The sequence below is a fragment of the Anomaloglossus baeobatrachus genome, chromosome 7, assembly GCF_048569485.1.
Source record: "Anomaloglossus baeobatrachus isolate aAnoBae1 chromosome 7, aAnoBae1.hap1, whole genome shotgun sequence".
Taxonomy (NCBI): domain Eukaryota; kingdom Metazoa; phylum Chordata; class Amphibia; order Anura; family Aromobatidae; genus Anomaloglossus; species Anomaloglossus baeobatrachus.
This window is the reverse complement of record NC_134359.1, coordinates 88,912,333-88,937,505: the sequence shown is the minus strand read 5'-3', so window position 1 is coordinate 88,937,505 and position 25,173 is coordinate 88,912,333. Positions and strand designations below refer to the sequence as shown.

Below are 25,173 nucleotides of genomic sequence, written 5' to 3'. Positions count from 1 at the left end.
GCTCAGTTGTCTCCCCTCTGAAGTTCTCCAGCGTCTTGTAGCAATGGCTGCCGGCGTTCAGAGAGGAGGGGGCCGTGGGCGTGCCTGTAAAAGTGCGGGAATCTGGTGCCCCACGGTGCTCAGTGAGGGGGGAGGAGGATACAAAGTATGCTCCTGCCCTCAGCGCTGACGTCCAGTGCAGCGTCCCGCCCTTACCCCTGACTGGCAGGCCCGGGGGCGGGAATATGCGGCACTAGGCCGCAAAAGCCGGGGACTAAAGTTATAAGCGCGGCCGGCAAACAAGCGCGGCCAGCGCGGTAGTCCCGGCGCACTAACACACCCAGCAGCTGCTGCAGTGTCCATTACCCAGGCGCACTATGCGCCGTCCCCAAGGGGACACAGAGTACCTCAGAGTCGCAGGGCCTTGTCCCTGATGATACCCGGCTCCTGTCCAGCAGATTCCCCCAGGGGCTGCGGAGGGAGCGCGGTCCCAGCGCCTGGTGACCGGTCAGGATCCCACTTCACCCAGAGCCCCTAAGGCAGGGGTGGGGAACCTCCGGCCCACGGGCCGTATGCGGCCCGCGATGACATTTAATGCGGCCCCCGGGCACATTCCAGGCTACCCCAGTGCTCGAGCGGCACTTGCGCTTTTGCCAGCCGCCGGCCCTTTAAAATCCCAGTGCGTTATGGGTAGATGCTAGAATGTACGGGCTATTTACAGATCCTGATTGCAGCCTGTACTAGAATGTACGGGCTCTTTTTGGGACCTGACTACAGCCCATACATTCTAGACTGAACCCGGGACTGTGCTCGCATGCTGAGGGTTTACCTTGAGGGCGGGGTAAGCAGCGCGCTGTGCTCCAGTCACAGCAGAAGAGGTGCAGCAGATGCCTTCCTGCTGTACATGCCTCCCGGACCTGTGCTATGTGACTCCTCCTACTCCCCTTGTACTGTGAGTATGCAACCCATCGCTGCCCCCCCATCCAGTGCTGTGTACCCCCTAGTACTGTGTGTAGCCCCAAGTGCTGTGTACCCCCTAGTACTATGTGTTGCCCCAAGTGCTGTGTACCCCCCAGTACTGTGTGTAACCCCTTAGTGCTGTGTAATCTGTGCAGCCTCCTAGTGCTGTCAGTGCTGCCACATCGTGCTCTCCCTGCTGCCTCCTAGTGCTGTCACCTAATGCTCTCCATGCTGCCTTTTAGTGCTGTCACTGTCAGTGCTCTTTGTGCTGCCACCTAGTGTTCTTTGTGCTGCCACCTAGTGCTCTCTGTGCTGCCACCCAGTGCTCTCTGTGCTGCCACCCAGTGCTCTCTGTGCTGCCACCTAGTGCTCTCTGTGCTGCCACCTAGTGCTCTCTGTGCTGCCACCTAGTGCTCTCTGTGCTGCCACCTAGTGCTCTCTGTGCTGCCACCTAGTGCTCTCTGTGCTGCCACCTAGTGCTCCCTGTGCTGCCACCTAGTGCTCCCTGTGCTGCCACCTAGTGCTCCCTGTGCTGCCACCTAGTGCTCCCTGTGCTGCCACCTAGTGCTCCCTGTGCTGCCACCTAGCGCTCTCTGTGCTGCCACCTAGCGCTCTGTGCTGCCACCTAGCGCTCTCTGTGCTGCCACCTAGCGCTCTCTGTGCTGCCACCTAGCGCTCTCTGTGCTGCCACCTAGTGCTCTTTGTGCTGCCACCTAGTGCTCCCTGTGCTGCCATCTAGTGCTCCCTGTGCTGCCATCTAGTGCTCCCTGTGCTGCCACCTAGTGCTCCCTGTGCTGCCACCTAGCTCTCCCTGTGCTGCCACCTAGCTCTCCCTGTGCTGCCACCTAGCTCTCCCTGTGCTGCCACCTAGCTCTCCCTGTGCTGCCACCTAGCTCTCCCTGTGCTGCCACCTAGCGCTCTCTGTGCTGGCGCCTAGTGCTGTCCGTTGTGCCGCCTAGTGCTGTCCGTTGTGCCGCCTAGTGCTGTCCGTTGTGCCGCCTAGTGCTGTCCGTTGTGCCGCCTAGTGCTGTCCGTTGTGCCGCCTAGTGCTGTCCGTTGTGCCGCCTAGTGCTGTCCGTTGTGCCGCCTAGTGCTGTCCGTTGTGCCGCCTAGTGCTGTCCGTTGTGCCGCCTAGTGCTGTCCGTTGTGCCGCCTAGTGCTGTCCGTTGTGCCGCCTAGTGCTGTCCGTTGTGCCGCCTAGTGCTGTCCGTTGTGCCGCCTAGTGCTGTCCGTTGTGCCGCCTAGTGCTGTCCGTTGTGCCGCCTAGTGCTGTCCGTTGTGCCGCCTAGTGCTGTCCGTTGTGCCGCCTAGTGCTGTCCGTTATGCCGCCTAGTGCTGTCCGTTATGCCGCCACCTAGTTCTGTCCGTGCTGCCGCCTAGTGCTCTCTGTGCTGCCGCCTAGAGCTCTGTGCTGCCGCCTAGCGCTCTCTGTGCTGCCGCCTAGCGCTCTCTGTGCTGCCGCCTAGCGCTCTCTGTGCTGCCGCCTAGCGCTCTCTGTGCTGCCGCCTAGCGCTCTCTGTGCTGCCGCCTAGCGCTCTCTGTGCTGCCGCCTAGCGCTCTCTGTGCTGCCGCCTAGCGCTCTCTGTGCTGCCGCCTAGCGCTCTCTGTGCTGCCGCCTAGCGCTGTCCGTTGTGCCGCCTAGCGCTGTCCGTTGTGCCGCCTAGCGCTGTCCGTTGTGCCGCCTAGCGCTGTCCGTTGTGCTGCCGCCTAGTGCTGTCTGCGCCCGCCACTAGTGCTGTCCATGCTTAGCATCTCCTGTGATGTATACACCCCTCCTGTGATGTATATGCCCCAGCCTGTCCTGGGATGTATATGCCTCAATGTTTCCTGTGATGTATATGCCTCAGTGTCTCCTGTGATGTATATGCACCCCAGTGTCTTCTGTGATGTATGCAGTTGTGAGAAACAAAATGATCAATATCACCGAACATCACAGCCGCTCCAGCCACCACATTAGGGGTGAGTTAATTAATTGTTTAACCAAATATAGCCTGGTCGTTTTCAAGTTGATAATTTGGTGCGGCCCCCGAAGGTTGGTAGAAAATTCCAAATGGCCCCCGGCAGTAAAAAGGTTCCCCACCCCTGCCCTAAGGGATGGGGAAGGAAAACAGCATGTGGCTCCTGCCTATGTACCCACAATGGGTACCTCAACCTTAACAGCACCGCCGACCCGAGTGGGGTGAGAAGGGAGCATGCTGGGGGCCCTGTATGGGCCCACTTTTCTTCCATCCGATATAGTCAGCAGCTGCTGCTGACTAAAATGTGGAGCTTGCGTGGATGTGTGCCTCCTTCCACAAAGCAATAAAACTGAGGAGCCCGTGATGCACGGGAGGGTGTATAGGCAGAGGGGAGGGGTTTACACTTTTAAGTGTAATGCTTTGTGTGACCTCTGGAGGCATAAGCTATACACCCAATTGTCTGGGTCTCCCAATTGGAGCGACAAAGAAAAAAGGATGGTGATCGCAAGCAGAGAGGAGGCGCCAGGTCAAGGATCAGCTGCACACTGCAGTGCTAAGATATGTGGAACAATGAATACAGGAATACAGACAAGCATTACTGCTATGGAAAGAAGGGAATTTTGTTTACTTACCGTAAATTCCTTTTCTTCTAGCTCCAATTGGGAGACCCAGACAATTGGGTGTATAGCTATTGCCTCTGGAGGCCACACAAAGTATTACACTTAAAAGTGTAAGGCCCCTCCCCTTCTGGCTATACACCCCCAGTGGGATCACTGGCTCACCAGTTTTAGTGCCAAAGCAAGAAGGAGGAAAGCCAATAACTGGATTAAAGACCAATTCAATCCGAGGAAACATCGGAGAACTGAACCATACCACATGAACAACATGTGTACCCGAAAAAACAGAAAAACCCCGAGAAAACAGGGCGGGTGCTGGGTCTCCCAATTGGAGCTAGAAGAAAAGGAATTTACGGTAAGTAAACAAAATTCCCTTCTTCTTTGTCGCTCCATTGGGAGACCCAGACAATTGGGATGTCCAAAAGCAATCCCTGGGTGGGTAAAAGAATACCTCATGATAGGGCCGTCAAACGGCCCTCTCCTACAGGTGGCCAACCGCCGCCTGAATGACTTATCTACCTAGGCTGGCGTCTGCCGAAGCGTAGGTATGCATCTGATAATGCTTGGTAAAAGTAAGTAGACTCGACCAGGTGGGTGCCTGACACACCTGCTGAGCCGTAGCCTGGTGCCGTAATGCCCAGGATGCACCCACGGCTCTGGTAGAATGGGCCTTCGGCCTTGAGAGAACCAGAAGCCCAGTAGAACTGTAGGTTTCAAGAATTGGTTCCTCGATCCCCCGAGCAAGGGTGGATCTGGAAGCTTGCGACTGTTTACGCCGACCAGCGACAAGGACAAAGAGTGCATCCGGGTGGCGCAGGAGCGCCATGCGGGAAGTAGAACCTGAGTGCTCTCACCAGAACCAACAGATGCAAATCTTTCTGAAATTGATGGACTGGACGAGGACACAAAGAAGGTGAGGTGATATCCTGATTGATATGAAAATGGGATACCACCTTAGGGAGAAATTCCGGAACCGGACGCAGAACTACCCTGTCCTGGTGAAGGACCAGGAAGAGAGTTTGTATAAGAGCGTTGCTAGCTCGGAAACTCTCCTAAGAGACGAGAACGTTAGTAGAAGGCCACTTCCCGTGAAAAACGGGAAGGGAGACATCCTTCAAAGGCTCGAAAGGCGGCATCTGGAGAGCAATTAGAACCTTGTTCAGATCTCAGGGCTCAAACGGCCGCTTGTACGGAGTGCTGAGAAGACAAACTCCCCGTAGGAACGTGCGTACCTGAGGAAGTCGTCGTTTCTGAAAAAAATACAGATAGCGCTGAGACTTGTCCCTAAAGGGAACTGAGCGACAACCCATTTTCCTACCTAGATTGCAGGAAGGAAGGAAACATAGACGATGCAACCGGCCAGGGAGAAACACCCTGCGCCGAGCACCGAGATAAGAACATCTTCCACGTCCTGTGGTCAATCTTGGCGGACGTTGGTATGCTAGCCTGTCTCATGGTGGCAACCACGTCCAGAGGTAATCCTAACGACACTAGGTTCCAGGACTCAATGCCACACCATCCGGTTGAGAGCCGTAGAATTCAAATGGAAGAATGGCCCTTGAGACAGCCAGTCTGATTGGTCTGGTAGTGCCCCCGGTTAGCCTACCGTGAGGCACCACAGAACCGAGTACCACAACATCCTCGGCCAATTTGTAGCGACGAGGATGGCGCGGCCGCAGTCGGTCTTGATCTAGCGCAGTACTCTGGGCAACAATGCTAGAGATGGCACCTAAGGGAGCTGGAACTGCGACCAATGCTGAACTAAGGCGTTTGCCGCCAGAGCTCGATGATTGTGAAACCGTGCCATGAAGCTGGCACATTGTTGTTGTGCCGTGACGCCATTAGATCGACGTCCGGCCTCTGTCAGCGGCGCCAGATCTCCTGAACCCGTCCGGGTGAGGAGACCATACTCTTTCGGCCACACCTCAGCGACTGAGAAAGTCAGCTTCCTAGTTTCCACACTTGGGATGTGAATTGTGGATATGGTGGATGCCGTGTCATCCACCCACATCAAACCTGCCGGACTTCCTGGAAGGCTTGCCGGTTGCGCGTTCTTCCTTGGTGGTTGATGTATGCCACCGCTGTGGAGCTGTCCGACTGAAGTCGGATATGCTTGCTTTCCAATTGCTGTTGGAAGGTTTGTAGGGCAAGATACACTGCTCTGTGTCAAGAACATTGATCTGAAGAGTGGACTCTTGCTGAGTCCACGTACCCTGAGCGCTGTAGTGGAGAAAAACTGCTCCCCACCCTGATAGACTCGCGTCTGTCGTAACTATCGCCCAGGACGGGGATAGAAAGGACCTTCTTTTTGACCAAGAGGTGAGAAGAAGCCACCACCGTAGAGATTCCTTGGCCGCCTGAGAAAGAACGACGACTCTGTTGAGGGACGTCGACTCCTTGACCCATTGGCGGAGAATGTCCCATTGTAGTGGACGCAGTAAAACTGCGCGAAAGGAACTGCCTCCATTGCTACCATCTTACGTAGGAAGTGCATGAGGCGTCTCAATGTGTGCGACTGGTTCTTAAAGAAGAGCTTGCAGCCCGTAGGAATGCTGTTTGTCTAGCGGCAGCTTCACTATCGCTGAGAGAGTAAGAAACTCTATGCCTAGATATGTTATCGATAGGGTCGGGGTCGGATCTGACTTTAAAAAGTTGATGATCCACCCAAAACTCTAGAGAGTCTCCAGCGCAACGTTCGGGCAGAGTTGGCATGTTTCCTAAGAGAGTGCCTTGACAAGTAGATCATCTAAATACGGGACCACAGAGTGACCCTGAGAGTGCAGGACTGTGACTACTGCTGCCCTGACCTTGGCGAAGACCAGTTGGACTGTCGCTAGCCGGAAGGTAGAGCTACGAACAGAGGGTGTTCGTTTCCTATAACGAAGCGTAGAAACGCTAGTGCTCTGGATCAATCGGCACGTGTGGATAAGCATCCTTGATGCCTAACGATGCTAGGAAATATCCTTGGGACCTTGAGGCGATGACATGGCGGAGGGATTCCATACGGAACCGCCTGGTGTCCACGAGCTTGCTGAGCATTTTTAGATCCAGAACGGGACGGAACGGCCCGTTGTTATAGGTACCGCAAAGAATTTGGGGTAAACCGTGACCTTGTTCCTGAAGAGGAACGGGGGACATCACTCTTTCTGCCTATAGAGTGCACCCTGTTTGCAGAAGAGCAGCGGCCCGGCCGGGAGGTGTCATTGACCTATGGCAGCTAAATATCGCCAAGGCGGGAGAGCCTGCTACCGACCGAGGCCGCAAGTCATGAGGAAGCCGCCTTGGAAGCGGGTTTTCAGACTGTCGCTTTTTTGGGCGAGACTGAGCCCGCTAAGAATCTTAGCTCCTCTAATCCTTTTGAGTCCACATTGGACGAGGAAAAAATGGGACCTGCCCGAGCCTCGAAAAAGCCGAAAACCCCGACTGCCTCTTGCTCTGTTGGGGTTTGTTGTGTCCGGGCTGAGGAAAGGATGAATCCTTACCTCTGGACTGTTTAATGGTTACATCCAACGCTCACCAAACAGTCGGTCAGCAGAAAAAGGCAACTGGTTAGGCAACCTTTTTTGGAAGCAGATCTGCCTTCCATTCACTTAACGCGTAGACCAGGCTCTGCTTAAAAACACGGAGTAGCGGAGGCTACCGCCGCACGGTTCGCAGAGTCCAGGACAACCTGAATCGCGTAAGAAACAAATGCAGACATTTGAGAGGTTAAGGATGGCACCTGCGGCACAGATGTACGTGTAACCGTATCAATCTGTGTAAGACAAGCTGACATAGCTTGGAGTGCCCCAAGGGAGAGAATGCCGGAGCCAACGCCGACAGCCTCATAGATGGCTTTCGACCAGAGATCCATCTGTCTGTCAGCAGCATCTTTGATTTTGCAGTTCCATCTCCCACTGCAACTATGGATCTAGCTACAAGCCTAGAGATTGGAGGATGCCGCTCGGGACATTGGGTCCAGTCCTTGACCAAGTCAGGGGACAGGGATAACATGTATCCTAAGCCGTTTGGGGAAGCGCATATCTGGATAAGCGTGGTGTTCCTGGACTGCCTCTCTGAAGGCAGAGTGGTCCAGAAAAATACGTGAAGCTGACTCCTCCACTGGAGGAGCTGTGAGAAATAACCCACATTCTATAGATGGACGCTATAAGATTATTTACTATGGCGTCACAATCAGGTGTATCCAGATTGAGAGCGGTCTCAGGATTAGAATCCTGAGCCGCTACTTCCGCCTCATTACACAGCGAGTCCTTCTGTTAGGACCCTGAGAAACCGAGGCCGCTGATAGCGAGCCCCTTAGGCTGTCTGGGACTGACGTCCTTGCAGAGCCGTGACTCTGGGATGCGTGTGACATTCCCGGAGCTGTTAGTTATTCACACTGAGGGGGGCCATGGATCAGTGATTCAACAGTGCCCATATTGTGAGAGACATGTCCGGACTGCTAGGCTTCTAGTATCATAGCCATAGTCTCAGAAAAACTGTCAGTAAATACTGCAGACACCGTCCTCATCCCCTGGCCATTAGTGCATATAATGGGAGTCTATGTGACCTGCCGGCCGTATAGCCGTACATGCTGTACCAGCTGTATAGAAAAACATGTGGTTCTGCACTTTTGTTTTACACAGAGAATATGCTGATAACTCCTCCGCCTAATCCAGGAGGGTATATACAACGTGCGACCAAACAGTGCAATGTATATAGTGCAAGCATATCTATAAGTGCACTTCTGCACTAGTGGGGTTAGCACCACAGGTGCTGCTTAACGCCTGTTACAGCGATTGTGTGACTATCAGAATGCCAGGGTCTTCCACACTTGTCTCTGTATCGTACAGAAACTGCACTAATGGCTGCCAGCGTCCTTGTAGAGAAGGAAGCCGTGGGCGTGCCTGAGAAAGTGCGGGAATCCGGATTCACAGCGCACACAGTGAGAGGGGTGGAGTATGCAAAACATACTCCAGCTCTCAGCGCTGCTCTATGCAGCGTCACGCCCCTACCCTGACTGTCAGGGCTGTGGGCGGTAACGAAGGGAGACTAGGCCCAGAAGCCGGGGACTCGAGTTAACAGCGCGGCCGCCGTAAAAGCGCGGGCCGCGCTGAAGTCCCCGGCGCACCACAAGTGCCAGCCGCGCCGCTGCCAGCGGCCGGCGCGACCGATTCCTGGAAGCGGCCAGCGTCCCGCCCCTCTCCTGACTGGCAGGTCTGGGGGCGGGAACGAACGGAAGCAGGCCGCAAAAGCCGGGGACTCTAGTTATCAGCGCGGCCGCCGTAAAAGCGCAGGCCGCGCTGAAGTCCCCGGCGCACTACAAGTGCCAGCCGCGCCGCAGTCCCAGCGGCCGGCGCGACCAGTTCCCATAAATGAGCCTGCTTCAGCGAGGCTGAATGAGGCCATGGCACAGGCGCCGCAGCGCTGATGTCCCCCGGCGCACTACAACACCCAGCATGCTGCGGTGTGAGCGCCAAATGCACGGGGACACAGAGTACCTTGAGGAAGCAGGGCCATGTCCCTGATGTACTCCGCTCCATCCAGCATCTTCTCCAGGGGCTGTAGATGGAGCACGGTCTCAGTGCCTGGAGACCGGTAAATCCCACTTCACCCAGAGCCCTGTAAAAAGGGATGGGGAAGGAATCAGCATGTGGGCTCCTGCCGCCGTACCCGCAATGGGTACCTCAACCTTACAAACACCTCCGACACAGTGGGGTGAGAAGGGAGCATGCTGGGGACACTATATGTGTCCTCTTTTCTTCCATCCGACATAGTCAGCAGCTGCTGCTGACTAAAAAGTGGAGCTATGCGTGGATGTGTTGCCTCCTTCGCACAAAGCACAAAACTGGTGAGCCAGTGATCCCACTGGGGGTGTATAGCCAGAAGGGGAGGGGCCTTACACTTTTAAGTGTAATACTTTGTGTGGCCTCCAGAGGCAATAGCTATACACCCAATTGTCTGGGTCTCCCAATGGAGCGACAAAGAAACATGTATAAAGTGAGATACTTAGTGCACAAAACTGGCCCGTTTTAGGTGAGCCCAACAGCAAGGGGACCTCATTCTTATTGGATCCTTATCAAAACTAATGCCTCTTTAGCTTAACAAAAAAAAAAAAAAAATACACAACACAACCCTACACTTTTTGGGTGGACAGGAACCTGCAAATAGAGAATTAAAATCGCCTGAGGCTGAACAGATTTTTTTTTTTATTAACCCAAAAGAGGCATTAATTTGATATGGACCCAACAAAAATGAGGTCGCCTTGCCATTGGCTGTTGGGCTCACATAAAACTGGCCATTTTTGTGTGCCAAGTATCTCAATTGTTACATGTTTTTCATAGCAGTAATGCGTGTCTATATTCCCATATTCATTGATCCATATATCTTAGCACTACAGAGTGCACCTGTCTCCTTTTTGTTACTATGTTTCATATTCATTCAGTCTGCACCTGTTCACATTAGAAAGTTAGGATGTGCCATCAGTCTTTTTCTTGAATCAAGTGCAACGATGCCCATTGGAGCGCACCGGACCGCACCGCGCGTGAGTGCCTTGGGCACTTATATACAGTATTCTAGAATGCTGTGTTTAGAGGCATACTGGTAATGGCTGCAGTTTATCGAAAAACCTGGTGCCCGGTTCCCTTTGACTGGCATACCTGGGTCTGTTCCATCTCCAGACTATGTGCCTTCTCTAGCTGGTGCATACGTTCCTCCGCTCTCTGTTCCTCGCTGGTCCGGTCTGAATTTGCCTTTTGCAGATCTTGCTCATGACTGGATTTCAGAAGGGCAATTTCATTGCCATGCGCCTGCAGAGGACAAGGTTATTAAAGCTTTATAGTTTAGCACAAAAGAAATCGGAGTCGTGATTACTACTCAGCAGCAAATACCTGATTCAGTGACACAATCTGCTCCCTCCAGCTGTCTCCTGAAACATCCATCCTTTTTACAAACTCCGCATTCAGTTGATTCACCTGAAGAGCATTAAAATGCAAAGCATCAGTATTCTCACACACAAAAGTTTGCATTAGGGTATGTGCGCACGTTGCTTTTTACCTGCTTTTTACCTGCTTTTTTGCTGCTTTTTCTTCTGCGCTGTTTAATGCCAAAATGGATGTGTTCTTCTATTCAAGCAAAGTCTATGGGAATTTGGGTTTCTTGTTCACACTAGGTTGTTCAAAATGCTGCCTTTTTGTGGCAGAACTTTGGTCAAAAACTCAGCTTTGCAGTGCAAAACCCAAATGGCAAAAATTGACATGTTGCTACTTTGAAAAGCTGAGTTTTTGACCAAAGTTCTGCCTCAAAAAGGCAGCATTTTGAACAACATAGTGTGAACAAGAAACCCAAATTCCCATAGGCTTTGCTTGAATAGAAGAACACATCCATTTTGGCATTAAACAGCGCAGAAGAAAAAGCAGCAAAAAAGGAGGTAAAAAGCAGGTAAAAAGCAACGTGCGCACATACCCTTATATTCAGGAACAGCAGTTCTGTTCTGTGTCTGCAGTTCACGCCCATTCGACTACTGACCAGCAATATCAGAAACAAGACATAGGCAGACTGCTATTAAAAGTCATTTTCTGCTACTGGACAATCCCTTCTTAAAAAGAGTTTTTGCTACTGAGCAGCATGATGTGGGGGCAGAGACCTCAATTCTAGCAATGTAGCACTTATGGAGAGCTTGCTGCAGTATTGTTAAAATCAGTGTTTTATCTGCAGCTGATATTGCTGTTCTCTCAATGTTGAGCTCTGTATTATCCTGACCAAACCACTGATTGGCAGCTTTCTACCAATGCACAGTGTATACAGAAAGCTGCCAATCGGTATAAAGGGCGGGGTTATAAAGCTCATGAATGGAGGACTACATGGCAGCAGTGAATCTTCCACTCATAAAACAGTGATTTTATCAAAACTCAAACAAGCAGCCAGTAAGTGACATCACTGGAATCAGGGTCTCCATCTCTACATTATGCTGTGCTCAGATTAGATGGCACGCCTCCTAACGAATCTCTCACATCTGAAAAGTGACATGCACCTCAACCTAATCTTACTGGAGTAATATTTGTGGCACGCTCATCACGAATCTCATGTGTAGGGGTTGCCACCCATACTTCCCCGTTCAAGCTCCACCTGCTTTGTCAGAGCTGGACGAAAATGGTGCGAGACTACCAAAAGTCGCAAAATGTTAGTACAGCCTGACGATGCACCAAAGATTTCCACTTTTCAGAGTTTTTTTCCCTACAGAATTCTGTAGTAAAAGCTTTGAAAAACCGAGCCCAAAGTCTGTAATTTCAGACCTCATGAGTTAAGCAGGTAATCCCATCTCCAAGATCCTATCCCAATATGTATCCCATGTGCAGGACATTACAGTAGCTTAGGTATCCATGGTTACAACCGCTAGCAACGGTCACTGAGTTCTCATAACCATGGATATCTAAGCTGCAATGCCCTGCACATGAGGTAAGAGATATAGCCAATTAGGAGAACTATACTACATTTCTAAATTGGGGGTATTTACTATTACACCTACTGCATATTGGAAATAGGATCATGAAGATGGTATCACCCCCATTAAAGTACATTTCTGGCACCCAGCAGATGGAATAATTTGGAGCATCCAAATTGGTGTATAAGATGCCAGCCTTGATGAATTGGCCCCATTGTTTAGAACAGCTGGAAAAGCACATTGTAACAATTCTACCAACCTCTTCTCGCAGCTTGTTCTCCAGAAGCTCCTTCTGTTGCCTTAGTAAGGACACTTCTTCATGCAGGTCCTCCTCCCGCTGATAGAATTCAGTTTCCTTCGCCCTTATAGCTTCTTGGAGGAGTTGTTGTTCTACACCTTTGGAGTTCAGTTTATTATCAAATTCTTGACGTTCACACTCTCGGGCCATTTCTAAATTTTGCAAATTCTGGCCAAGATTATCATTGCTAATCTCCAGATTTTTACACAACTCCACTTTGCTTTCCAGCTCTTTTTCTACTGCTGACAGCCTATTTTCTAAGGTAGTTTTATCTTCTGCAAGATGGGACAAATATTCCTCATTCATAGTATTTTGCTCCTGGACCTCCCTCAGGAGTTGTTCTTGGTCCATTACCCGTTGTCTTAGATCATCCCTCTCAGACTTTATTTCCTCTAATATTCTCAGCTCTTCTTCAGAGCACTCTTTCTTGATTACTTTCTCCATTTCTAGTTTATTAGCTGCAAGCTCGTTTGTCACATCTCTCCACCTCTGTAAGGCTTCAGCAAGAGCCTCAGAACTCTTCTGTAACTGTTCTTCTTTGTCCTGAAGCCTTTCCATTAAGGTTGAGCATTTCTGTCTCAAATCTTCTACCACCAAAGGGCTAATCTCAGCATATCCACTAGGCTTAGTATTGCTGGAAAGATAGACAGCGAAAGACTCTGGGTCTAGAAGAGTCCCCAAGGTAGCACCACCTGCTAGGACACCAGTAATGGGCATTGGAGAAGAAAGAAGGTGAATATTTCCTTCCATGGTAGAGTTCAAACTTTGTTCCAGTATAAAGTCGCTATCAAGCTCAAACTTACTGTGTTCACTAAAGTCTTCTTGGCTATTATTCAGGTCAAACAACTGATTTGGGATCAAGTATTTGTCCAGTGAAGTCAACGCTAGTGAAGCAACTTCATCTTCCGCTTTGTCAAGTTCTACCGCCTTTGAATTCTCAAGTTCTTTTCTGGCTTTGACCCGGCTCAGGTTTTTCTTAAGATCTTCTAACCCATGTCTAAAATCAGCTCTTGTGTCTTGGTTTGTTATCTTTAGATCAGCTATCTCGTGAGAATAGTCTTCAGAGTCCTGAAGTTTCCAGGTGCTGGTTGACAGTCGCTTTTCCTTAGTTTCACCTTCTTCAAGGCTCCGTAGCTTCATATCATACTTCTGTACGTCTCCCTCATGCTGCAGTTTTATGGCTTCACAGCTTTCAGCTTCTAATCTCAAGCTATTTTTAAGATCACGAAGCTCTTTGTTCAGACGGTCCTTCTCATGCTTGTCTTGAGCTGCAATCTCCTCAGCTTCTTGCAGTTTCAGAGTAAGATCTGCGACCGTCTCATTTTGCTTTTGTTCCCAGGAAGATCTTTCCATTTCGAATGCCAGCATTTGTTCTTTAATCTTAGTGAGTAAACTTTCCCGAAGAGTTTCTGATTCTGCAAGTCTGTCTTTTAAATCTACAACGAGAGCAGCCAACGTGACAGTATCCATTTCATTGGCTTTACTTGTGGAATCTCCACCACCTCCAATGTCACTCCCGAGACTGGTCCCCAATTCTGCTTGAATGGAAAGCTCATGTTTAGGTTGCATGAATTCTTGATTCCTACTACAAAGTTCTTGTTGCAGAAGGGACACAGAATTTTCAGACTTTTCCAGCTTTTCTTGTAAGACTTCAAGCCTTGACTGTTGCTCCTCCATCAAATGTTCAAGTTTTTCCACCTGATTCTCATTTTGTTTAGTTTTCTGTAGGAAAATAAAATGGTCATCAAATAATTTGTAAAGGGTTATTGTTTATGCGAGGGTATTAAAATTGTACAGAGGCACTCTTTTCCTGAACAAAGGATAAAATTTACCTCCTGAGAGTTTTCCAACTCCATTTCCAATTCTTGTGCCCGTTGGTCTAATTGACTCATGCGCTTGGTCTGGTTCCCGAGACTAATCTGCAGTAGACACAACTGCTGTTCAGCTTGATGTAGCTCCATTTTTCCTGGACTTTTATCTTCTAAAACTTTATTTGCCTTAAAAGAAGAGAAGGGAATTTTGTTACTTACCGTAAATTCCTTTTCTTCTAGCTCTTATTGGGAGACCCAGACGATTGGGGTATAGCTACTGCCCTCTGGAGGCCACACAAAGCACTACATTAAAAGTGCAAGGCCCCTCCCCCTCTGGCTATACCCCCCCCGTGGTATCACGGGTTCTCCAGTTTTAGTGCCAAAGCAAGAAGGAGGAAGCCAATAACTGGTTTAAACAAATTAACTCCGAATAACATCGGAGAACTGAAAAACCGTTCAACATGAACAACATGTGTACCCGCAAACAACAAAAAAACATCCCGAAGGACAACAGGGCGGGTGCTGGGTCTCCCAATAAGAGCTAGAAGAAAAGGAATTTACGGTAAGTAACAAAATTCCCTTCTTCTTCAGCGCTCTATTGGGAGACCCAGACGATTGGGACGTCCAAAAGCTGTCCCTGGGTGGGTAAATAAATACCTCATGTTAGAGCTGCAAAACAGCCCTCCCCTACGGGGGTGTCACTGCCGCCTGCAGGACTCTTCTACCTAAGCTGGCATCCGCCGAAGCATAGGTATGCACCTGATAATGCTTGGTGAAAGTGTGCAGACTGGACCAGGTAGCCGCCTGGCACACCTGTTGAGCCGAAGCCTGGTGACGTAATGCCCAGGACGCACCCACGGCTCTGGTGGAGTGGGCTTTTAGCCCTGAAGGAACCGGAAGCCCCGCAGAACGGTAGGCCTCTAGAATTGGTTCTTTGATCCATCGAGCCAGGGTGGCTTTAGAAGCCTGCAACCCCTTGCGCGGACCAGCGACAAGGACGAAAAGTGCATCGGCACGGCGTATGGGCGCCGTGCGGGAAATGTAGATTCTGAGTGCTCTCACCAGATCTAGCAAACGTAAGGCCTTTTCATACCGGTGAACCGGATGAGGGCAAAAAGAAGGCAAGGAAATATCCTGATTAAGATGAAAAGAGGATACGACCTTAGGAAGAAACTCCGGAATGGGGCGCAGCACAACCTTGTCCTGGTGGAACACCAGGAAGGGAGCCTTAGATGACAGAGCTGCCAGCTCAGACACTCGCCGAAGCGATGTGATCGCAACAAGAAACGCCACTTTCTGCGACAGCCGAGAAAAGGAAACTTCCTTCAGAGGCTCGAAGGGCGGCTTCTGGAGAGCAACTAGTACCCTGTTCAGATCCCATGGATCTAACGGTCGCTTGTACGGGGGCACAATATGACAGACCCCCTGCAGGAACGTGCGCACCTTAGGAAGACGTGCTAGACGCTTCTGAAAAAACACGGATAGTGCCGAAACTTGCCCTTTAAGGGAGCTGAGCGACAAGCCCTTTTCTAACCCCGATTGCAGGAAGGAAAGAAACTTGGGCAATGCAAATGGCCAGGGAGACACTCCCTGAGCAGAGCACCAGGACAAGAAAATCTTCCACGTTCTGTGGTAGATCTTAGCCGAATTCGACTTTCTAGCTTGTCTCATTGTGGCAACGACTCCCTGAGATAATCCAGCAGATGCTAGGATCCAGGACTCAATGGCCACACAGTCAGGTTCAGGGCCGCAGAATTCTGATGGAAAAACGGCCCTTGGGACAGTAAGTCTGGTCGGTCTGGCAGTGACCACGGTCGACCGATCGTGAGATGCCACAGATCCGGATACCACGACCTCCTCGGCCAGTCTGGAGCGACGAGTATGACGCGGCTGCACTCGGATCTGATCTTGCGTAGCACTCTGGGCAAGAGCGCCAGAGGCGGAAACACGTATGGGAGCTGAAACTGCGACCAATCTTGAACCAAGGCGTCTGCCGCCAGAGCTCTTTGATCGCGCGACCTCGCCATGAATGCCGGGACCTTGTTGTTGTGCCGGGATGCCATTAGGTCGACGTCCGGCACTCCCCAGCGGCGACAGATTTCCTGAAACACGTCCGGGTGAAGGGACCATTCCCCTGCGTCCATGCCCTGGCGACTGAGGAAGTCTGCTTCCCAGTTTTCTACGCCTGGGATGTGAACCGCGGATATGGTGGATGCTCTGTCCTCCACCCACATTAGAATGCGCCGGACTTCTTGGAAGGCTTGCCGACTGCGCGTCCCTCCTTGGTGGTTGATGTATGCCACCGCTGTGGAGTTGTCCGATTGGATTCGGATCTGCTTTCCTTCCAGCCACTGTTGGAAGGCCAGTAGAGCAAGATACACTGCTCTGATCTCCAGAACATTGATCTGAAGGGTGGACTCCTGCGGAGTCCACGTCCCCTGAGCCCTGTGGTGGAGAAATACTGCTCCCCACCCTGACAGACTCGCATCTGTCGTGACTACTGCCCAGGATGGGGGCAGGAAGGATCTTCCCTGAGACAATGAGGTGGGAAGGAGCCACCATTGTAGAGAGTCTTTGGCCGTCTGGGAAAGCGAGACTTTCCTGTCCAGGGACGTTGACTTCCCGTCCCATTGGCGGAGAATGTCCCATTGAAGTGGACGCAGATGAAACTGCGCAAAGGGAACTGCTTCCATGGCTGCCACCATCTTCCCTAGGAAATGCATGAGGCGCCGCAAGGGATGCAACTGGCCCTGCAGAAGAGATTGCACCCCTGTCTGTAGTGACCGCTGCTTGTCCAGCGGAAGCTTCACTATCGCTGCTAGAGTATGAAACTCCATGCCAAGATACGTTAGTGACTGAGTCGGTGATAGGATCGACTTTGGAAAGTTGATGATCCATCCGAAAGACTGTAGAGTCTCCAGCGTAGCATTCAGGCTGTGCTGACATGCCTCCTGAGAGGGAGCTTTGACCAATAAGTCGTCTAGGTAAGGGATCACCGAGTGTCCCTGAGAGTGCAAGACTGCTACCACCGCCGCCATGACCTTGGTGAAGACCCGTGGGGCTGTCGCCAGACCAAATGGAAGAGCTACGAACTGAAAATGGTCGTCTCCTATCACAAAACGTAGAAAACGTTGATGTTCTGTAGCAATTGGCACGTGGAGATAAGCATCTTTGATGTCTATTGAGGCAAGGAAGTCTCCTCTGGACATTGAGGCAATGACAGAGCGGAGGGTTTCCATCCGGAACCTCCTGGCGTGCACATGTTTGTTGAGCCGTTTTAGGTCCAGAACAGGACGGAACGAGCCGTCCTTTGTTGGAACCACAAAGAGATTGGAGTAAAACCCTTGCCCTTGTTCCTGAGGAGGGACTGGGATAACCACTCCTTCCGCTTTTAGGGAATCCACCGCCTGCAGCAGAGCATCTGCTCGGTCTGGACGTGGGGAGGTTCTGAAGAACCGAGCTGGAGGACGAGAATTGAACTCGATTCTGTACCCGCGAGACAAAATGTCCGTCACCCACCGGTCTTTGACCTGTGACATCCAAATGCCGGAAAAGCGGGAGAGCCTGCCCCCGACCGGCGATGCGGAGGGGGGGGGCTGGAAGTCATGAGGTAGCCGCTTTGGAAGCGGTACCTCCATTTGCTTTCTTGGGGCGTGTGTGAGTCCGCCACGAATCTGAGTTTCTTTGCGTCCTCTGAGTCCCTTTGGACGAGGTAAATGGTGTCTTGCCCGAACCTCGAAAGGACTGAAACCTCTGCTGCCACTTTTTCTGCTGAGGTTTGGATGTTCTGGGTTGTGGTAAAGAGGAGTCTTTACCCTTGGACTGCTTAATGATGTCAGCCAATGGCTCGCCAAACAGTCTCTCTCTAGACAAAGGCAAACTGGTTAAACATTTTTTGGAACCAGCATCTGCTTTCCAGTCCTTTAACCACAAGGCTCTGCGCAAAACTACCGAATTGGCGGACGCCATTGAGGTGCGACTGGTAGATTCTAGGACCGCATTGATAGCGTAAGACGCAAACGCCGACATCTGCGTGGTAAGGTGCGCCACTTGCGGCACTGCTGGATGCATGATAGCATCCACTTTTGCTAAGCCAGCTGAAATAGCCTGGAGTGCCCATACGGCTGCGAATGCCGGAGCAAACGACGCGCCGATAGCTTCATAGACAGATTTTAACCAAAGGTCCATCTGTCTGTCATTGGCATCTTTAAGTGAAGCGCCATCCTCCACTGCAACTATGGATCTAGCTGCAAGTTTGGAAATCGGGGGGTCTACCTTTGGACACTGTGTCCAGCGCTTGACCACCTCAGGGGGGAAAGGGAAACGCGTATCTTTAGATCGTTTAGAGAAACGCCTTTCTGGGTGAGCGTCGTGCTTCTGGATTGATTCTCTGAAGTCAGAGTGATCTAACAAAGCACTCAATTTCCGCTTGGGATAAAGGAAACGAAACTTTTCCTGCTCCGCAGCCGCCTCTTCTGCTGAAGGGGCTGGGGGAGAAATATCCAACAGCCTATTGATGGCTGAGATAAGGTCGTTTACCATGGCATCCCCATCCGGGGTATCCAGGTTGAGAGGGGTTCCAGGAGTGGATTCCTGATCACTCTCATCAGACACATCACAGGGAGACTGATTGCGCTGAGACCCTGAGCAGTGTGAAGACGTCGAGGGTCTTTCCCAGCGAGCTCGCTTAGGGTGGCTGGGGCCATCATCTGAGTCATAATCCTCGGCCTGTGAAGCCGGGGACCCCCCTGTGGGCTGGATACATTCCAAGTAAGGGGGACCTGAGGACAGAGGCCTCGCCGTGCCCAGGGACTGAGCCCCATGCATAGATTGCAAGGTTTCAAGGATTTTTGCCATAGATACAGACATGTTATCTGCAAAAACTGCAAAGTCCGTCCCTGTCACCGGGGCAGAACTTACAAGCGTCTCAGCCTGGGTCGCTACCTCTCCCGACTCCGGCTGGCGAAGCAGCACCGGGTCGGAGCATTGCACACAATGGGGGTCATCGGAGCCTGCTGGTAGATTAGCCCCACATGCAGCACACGCAGTATACACAGCCCTTTTTGCCTTGGCCGCCTTGCGTTTTGAGGATGACATGTTGCTGCTTCCACAGAGCGATCTGGGATATGCAGCCAGAAGCGCACCTCACAGTGCAAGAAATACAATATCTATATATCTGTACCCAGTACACTAATACACAGTGAGGCACTAGAGGGACCAGCACAGAAAAATCGCTTACCGCCCGCTTAAAAAGCGGGTGTGTGGTCGCCAGATAGCCCCTAGTCCAGGTCTCCCAGAGCCTTGCGTCCTTCCTCCAGCCAGGCATGCATGTAATGGCTGCCGGCGTCTCGAGAGAGGAAGGGGGGCGGGCCCTGGGCGTTCCTGGCCAAGAGCGGGAAGCCTGCTTCCCTCTGTGCCAAGTGAGAGGGCTGGAGCATGTAAAACAGGCTCCAGCCCTCGTCGCTGCTAGCGAACAGCGTCTCTCCCCTACCCTGAATGACAGGGTGGGGGCGGGAACGAAACGGAGCTGCCGGCGTCCTAGGCCCAAAAAGCCGGGGACTAAATTTATAACCGCCGCCGCCGTAAAAGCGCGGACGGCGGATCCCCGGCGCACCACAAGTCACAGCAGCGCCGCCCGGTCCAGAGGGGGTCGGCGCTGCGTTCCCAAACACAAACAATCCCCCAGTAATCTGTAGGGACACCAACTCCACGTTGCGGTCCCCGGCGCACTACAACACCCAGCCAGCCCGGAGTGTGTCTGTGCCTGCCGGGGACACAGAGTACCTGTATGATGCAGGGCCTGTCCCTGATCGTACTCCTGCTCCGAATCCATCAGGTTCTAATGGGTCTGTGGATGGAGCCCGGCATCCGAGCTGAGAGGCCGGCAGGATCCCACTTCCACAGAGCCCTACCAGGGGATGTGGAAGGAAAACAGCATGTCAGGCTCCAGCCCTGTACCAGCAATAGGTACCTCAACCTTACAACACCATCCAGGGGTGAGAAGGGAGCATGCTGGGGACACTATATGTGTCCTCTTTTCTTCCATCCGAAACAGTCAGCAGCTACTGCTGACTAAAATCTGTGGAGCTATGCATGGAATGTCTGACCTCCTTCGCACACAAAGCTAAAACTGGAGAACCCGTGATACCACGGGGGGGGTATAGCCAGAGGGGGAGGGGCCTTGCACTTTTAATGTAGTGCTTTGTGTGGCCTCCAGAGGGCAGTAGCTATACCCCAATCGTCTGGGTCTCCCAATAGAGCGCTGAAGAAAAGAAAAATATATCAAATAATATATTAGCAAGCACTATTAAGACATTTGTAAACCAAGACCAAAGTTGTGGCCAACTAAAAGCTTTTCCTCTTAATGAAGAATCACGTGTCAATTTCCGCAATTCGCAGATTTTTCTATCAAAAGAAACCTAACTCTTAGTGAGGTATAGCATTAAATATTCAGCTTAAATACTGTTAAGAAAATGCCAGACCACCATACTGAAAGCACAACTCCTAAAAAAAGAAAAAAAAAAAAAAAATGAAATTTCTCCCAGCACCTGCCAGCTTTCAGTCATGCTCGAAGCAATTACAGTCACCTGTCACAGCACTGACTGACAACCGGCTATGCAGTACATCAGTGGATAACTGGCAGTCCTTCAATGCCGGACAGTGCTTATAGCCATCACTCTCCGTTAGGTGTAATTGCTCCAAGGACACCTGCATGACTGAAAGCTCCCTGGAGAAATAAAGTTTGCTTCCTCCCAGGTGTCGCACTTTCAGCTGGGCATTTTCATGAAGCTATCAATCTACATGATAATCGTGTAATCAGACCTGACGAGTTCCCTTTAAAGTGAACCTGTCAGGTCCAATATGCACCTGGAAGCAAGAGCAGTTCTGGGTGCATATTGCTAATCCTTGCCTAACTGTCCCAGCATCTAGTAGCATACAGTAGGTAAAGAGATCCTTAGTAAAAGTATTTCTAAAGAACCCATATTATATGCTAATGAGCGCAAGGACTAGTCACAAGGGCATTAGTTCCCCGGCTAGTCCGCATTCTTATGCCCACACAGGGGTGGGGGCGGCAACATGCTATTCACATCCTAGTGTCATTGGCAGTGACGCACGTACCTGTGTCAATTGTCACCGCCTCAGTGTGCATGATCAGAAGTCCCAGGATTTCCGGTCACATGCACTATGAAGCCAGGTGTACGAGGTCTAGTGCGCATGACCGGAAGTGCCGGGGACTTCTGATCATGCACGGTAAGCCTAAACCTAGTGTCTGAGGCGGTGACAGCGGACACAGGTACACGTGTCACCGCTGATGACGCTGAACATTGAATAGCATGTTCACACGCCCCTGTGGGCATGCTAAGAGGGCGGACTAGTTGGGGGAAACTAACACCCTTGCGACTACACACTGGCCTCATTAGCATATCATAGAGGATCTTTAGAAATACTTTTTCTAAAGATCTTTATCTATGCTACTAAATACAGGGACGATTAGGCAGAGACTAGCAATATGCACCCTGAACTGCTCATGGTCCTGGGTGCTTATTGTACTTAAAGGGAACCTCTCAGATGAATTTGGTCTTTAAATATAAAGACCAAGGGTAAAGTTTTAATACTGTGGCTCACATTTAAAAGGGATGATGGGCGCTTTCTTTTTTTTCCAGTTTGAAAACAAGTCTGTGTCCATCCTCTCTTTGATGAAGCATGGCTACTGAGCTATTAAACTAGCCAACAAACCACTTCCGTGATGCGTTGGTGTTGACCGTTTGGAAGATGCTTGTTGAGAGCAAAGCTCCAAGTACTAGACATTTACAATTCCTCTAGTCCTTTGGAAACTGACCCTAGAAGACACATGTTGCAATACTCACATTTTGCAGATGACTTTGGATAGCCTGAACCCTACTGCTTAGGCTTAGAGCCTCGTCTTCTCCTTCCTCCCAACTCAAGTTACTGGGTAACTGGGTTATGTATTCATCCCAATCACTGGCAGTCGTCGGCTTTGTCTATATAAAAAGAATACCTGTAATAAGGGCCACAAACTGCTAACCCCAAGCAAAAAGAAATAGAATAACAGATTGTCCAAAGTATTTAAAGTGGACTTCCCTTTTAAGTAAACCATTTCCACTATGGGCTGTCCAGTGTAAAGGGGAGGGGGACGACAAAAAAAAAAAAAAAAACAAAAAAAAACAAAAACACATAGTACCTTGTGTAGGAGATCAGTTAAATTATCTTTCAATGGCGTTTGCAGCTCCGAGAAGCCCTCTGCACAGCCACCACTGTCATCTGGGCTCAGTCCGAGTTTAGCTTCCATGTCTGTCATCTTGTCTTCCCCAGAGACATTCAATAAGCTGGTTATGCTCTGTTAAAAGTTAAAAAAAAAAAAAAAAAAAAAAAAAATTCTAATCAAATCTGATTAACCCCCAACCTTCCCTTACATTGCAAAGTTATTAATTCTTCATCTTCAGTACCCTATTTTGCTTCCTATTCTCCCAAACACTATGCTGCAGTGATGTATCAATGCCCAGCTCAGGGTCCTTTAGGAGCCACTTTGCTCGTCCGCAATATCCCTGCACTGCATACAGAGTACGACTTTCTCGGTCTCTGCTCTCCATCCTTAAACACAGACAGGGAACTAACCTTCTGTATCTTGCTGAGCAGCAGTTGAAAGCGGTTTCTAAAGGAGCATGAATTCAGCATTGAAACAGCATTGCAGTATAGTATATGGAAGAAAAGGCAGCAAAAAAGAGAATTTTGTTACTTACCGTAAATTCTTTTTCTTATAGTTCCGTATTGGGAGACCCAGACAATGGGTGTTTAGCTTCTGCCTCCGGAGGACACACAAAGTACTACACTAAAAAGTGTAGCTCCTCCCTCTGAGCTTATACACCCCCTGGAGAACCAGATCTAGCCAGTTTAGTGCAAAAGCTGAAGGAGAATAACCACCCACAAGTAAAACAGAGCAAGAACCGGAACAACCGGAGACTCTGTCCACGACAACAACCGGTGATAACACGCGGAACAAGAAATTGCCTACAGGCAACAGGGAGGGAGCTGGGTCTCCCAATACGGAACTATAAGAAAGAATTTTGTTTACTTACCGTAAATTCTTTTTTTCTTTATCGTTCCTATGGGAGACCCAGACAATGGAACGTCTCAAAGCAGTCCATGGGTGGGAAGAAACAGAAAAAACTAAGAAGTAGGCAGAGCCTAACTTCACAAATGGGCGACAGCCGCCTGAAGGATGCATCTGCCCAAGCTCGCATCTGCCGAAGCATGAGCATGCACTTGGTAGTGCTTTGAAAAGGTATGCAGGCTAGTCCAAGTGGCAGCCTGACAGACTTGTTGAGCCGTAGCCTGGTGCCTGAAAGCCCAAGAGGCACCGACAGCTCTGGTCGAGTGTGCCTTGATCCCCGGCGGGGGAGGCACCTGAGAACACTGGTAGGCATCTGAAATGGTCGACCTAATCCAACGGGCTACGGTCGGCTTAGAAGCAGAGAGGCCCTTACGCCGACCTGTGGTTAGCACAAAAAGAGAGGTGCACCGCCTAAGAGCAGCGGTGCGAGACACAGATCCGGAGAGCACGCACCAGATCTAGAGTATGCAACGCTTTTTCAAAGCTATGAACAGGAGCCGGACAAAAGGAAGGTAGGGTAATGTCCTGGTTAAGGTGGAAAGGAGAGACCACCTTAGGAAGAAAGTCCGGAGTCTGATGGAGAACCACCTTATCTTGATGAAAAACCAAAAAAGGTGACTCCGAAGAGAGCGCAGCCAAATCTGAGACTCTCCTGAGGGAAGTTATGGCCACTAGAAAGACCACCTTCTGTGAAAGACGAAACAAAGAAACCTCCCTAAGAGGCTCAAAGGGGGGGTTTCTGCAAAACCGTGAGAACCTAATTGAGGTCCCAGGGATCCAAAGGCCGCCGATAAGGTGGAATGATGCGAGACGCGCCCTGCATGAAGGTGCGGACCTGAGCAAGCCGGGCGATACGCCGCTGGAACAGCACTGACAGAGCCGAGACTTGTCCCTTGAGAGAGTTGAGGGACAGTCCCAGCTGCAGACCGGACTGTAGAAAGGACAGAAGGGTCGGCAAGGAAAAAGGCCAAGGAGGATGGCTGGAAGAGCGACACCAGGACAGGAAAATTTTCCAGGCCCTGTGATAGATCTTGGCGGAGGAAGACTTACGGGCCCGAGTCATAGTGGAGATGACTTCAGGAGGGGTACCAGAAGCTGTCAAGATCCAGGACTCAAAAGCCACGCCGTCAACCTGAGAGCCGCAGAATTCTGGCGGCAAAAACGGACCTTGTGAGGTCTGGACGGTCCGGGAGATGCCACGGCACCTCTACGGACAGATGGAGAAGGTCTGGGTACCAAGCTCGCCTGGGCCAGTCCGGAGCAATGATGACTCGACGGCCCTCCATTCTGATCTTGTGCAGGAATCTGGGCAAGAGAGCTAGAGGGGGAAAACACGTAGGACAGACGAAACTGGGACCAGTCTTGAACCAGAGCGTCCGCGGCGAAGGCCTGAGGATCGTGGGAGCGAGCCACGTAAAACGGGAACTTTGTTGTTGTGACGGGATGCCATTAGGTCCACGTCCGGAGTGCCCCATTTGCGGCAGATTGACTGAAACACTGCCGGGTGCAGGGACCACTCGCCACTGTCCACAGTTTGATGGCTGAGATAATCTGCCTCCCAGTTTTCCACGCCTGGAATGTGGACTGCGGATATGGTGGACTTGGAGTCCTCCGCCCATTGAAGGATGCGTTGTACCTCCAACATTGCCAGGCGGCTGCGTGTCCCGCCTTGGTGATTGATGTAGGCAACCGCTGTCGCATTGTCTGACTGGACTCGGATGTGCTTGCCCGCCAACAGGTGGTGAAAAGCTAGGAGAGCCAGAAGCACGGCTCTGGTTTCCAGCACATTGATTGAAAGGGCTGACTCGGACGGAGTCCAAGTGCCCTGCGCTCGGTGGTGGAGACATACCGCTCCCCAGCCGGATAGACTGGCATCCGTGGTGAGTATCACCCAGGACGGGACCAGAAAGGAGCGCCCCTGAGACAGAGAGAGGGGCCGAAGCCACCACTGAAGAGAGCTCCTGGTCTGTGGCGACAGAGCCACTAACCTGTGCA

The 25,173-nt window shown here is 51.0% G+C and overlaps 1 protein-coding gene across 5 annotated transcripts in view; it reads right to left on the bottom strand.

The window, feature by feature from the left end:
• PCNT (pericentrin) overlaps window positions 1–25,173 on the bottom strand; it is a 432,670-nt gene that overhangs the window by 277,520 nt on the left and 129,977 nt on the right. For 4 of the 5 annotated variants that reach the window (XM_075317440.1, XM_075317436.1, XM_075317438.1 and 1 more), the window contains 6 exons: window positions 22,249–22,404; window positions 21,914–22,048; window positions 14,067–14,231; window positions 12,196–13,956; window positions 10,384–10,467; window positions 10,153–10,302 (listed from right to left, as the gene is read on the bottom strand). In XM_075317440.1, the coding sequence (XP_075173555.1) occupies window positions 10,153–10,302; window positions 10,384–10,467; window positions 12,196–13,956; window positions 14,067–14,231; window positions 21,914–22,048; window positions 22,249–22,365 (2,412 nt within the window). In that variant the 5' untranslated portion in view covers window positions 22,366–22,404. The remainder of the gene's footprint in view (window positions 1–10,152; window positions 10,303–10,383; window positions 10,468–12,195; window positions 13,957–14,066; window positions 14,232–21,913; window positions 22,049–22,248; window positions 22,405–25,173) is intronic. The other variant, XM_075317439.1, reaches the window with a different exon arrangement.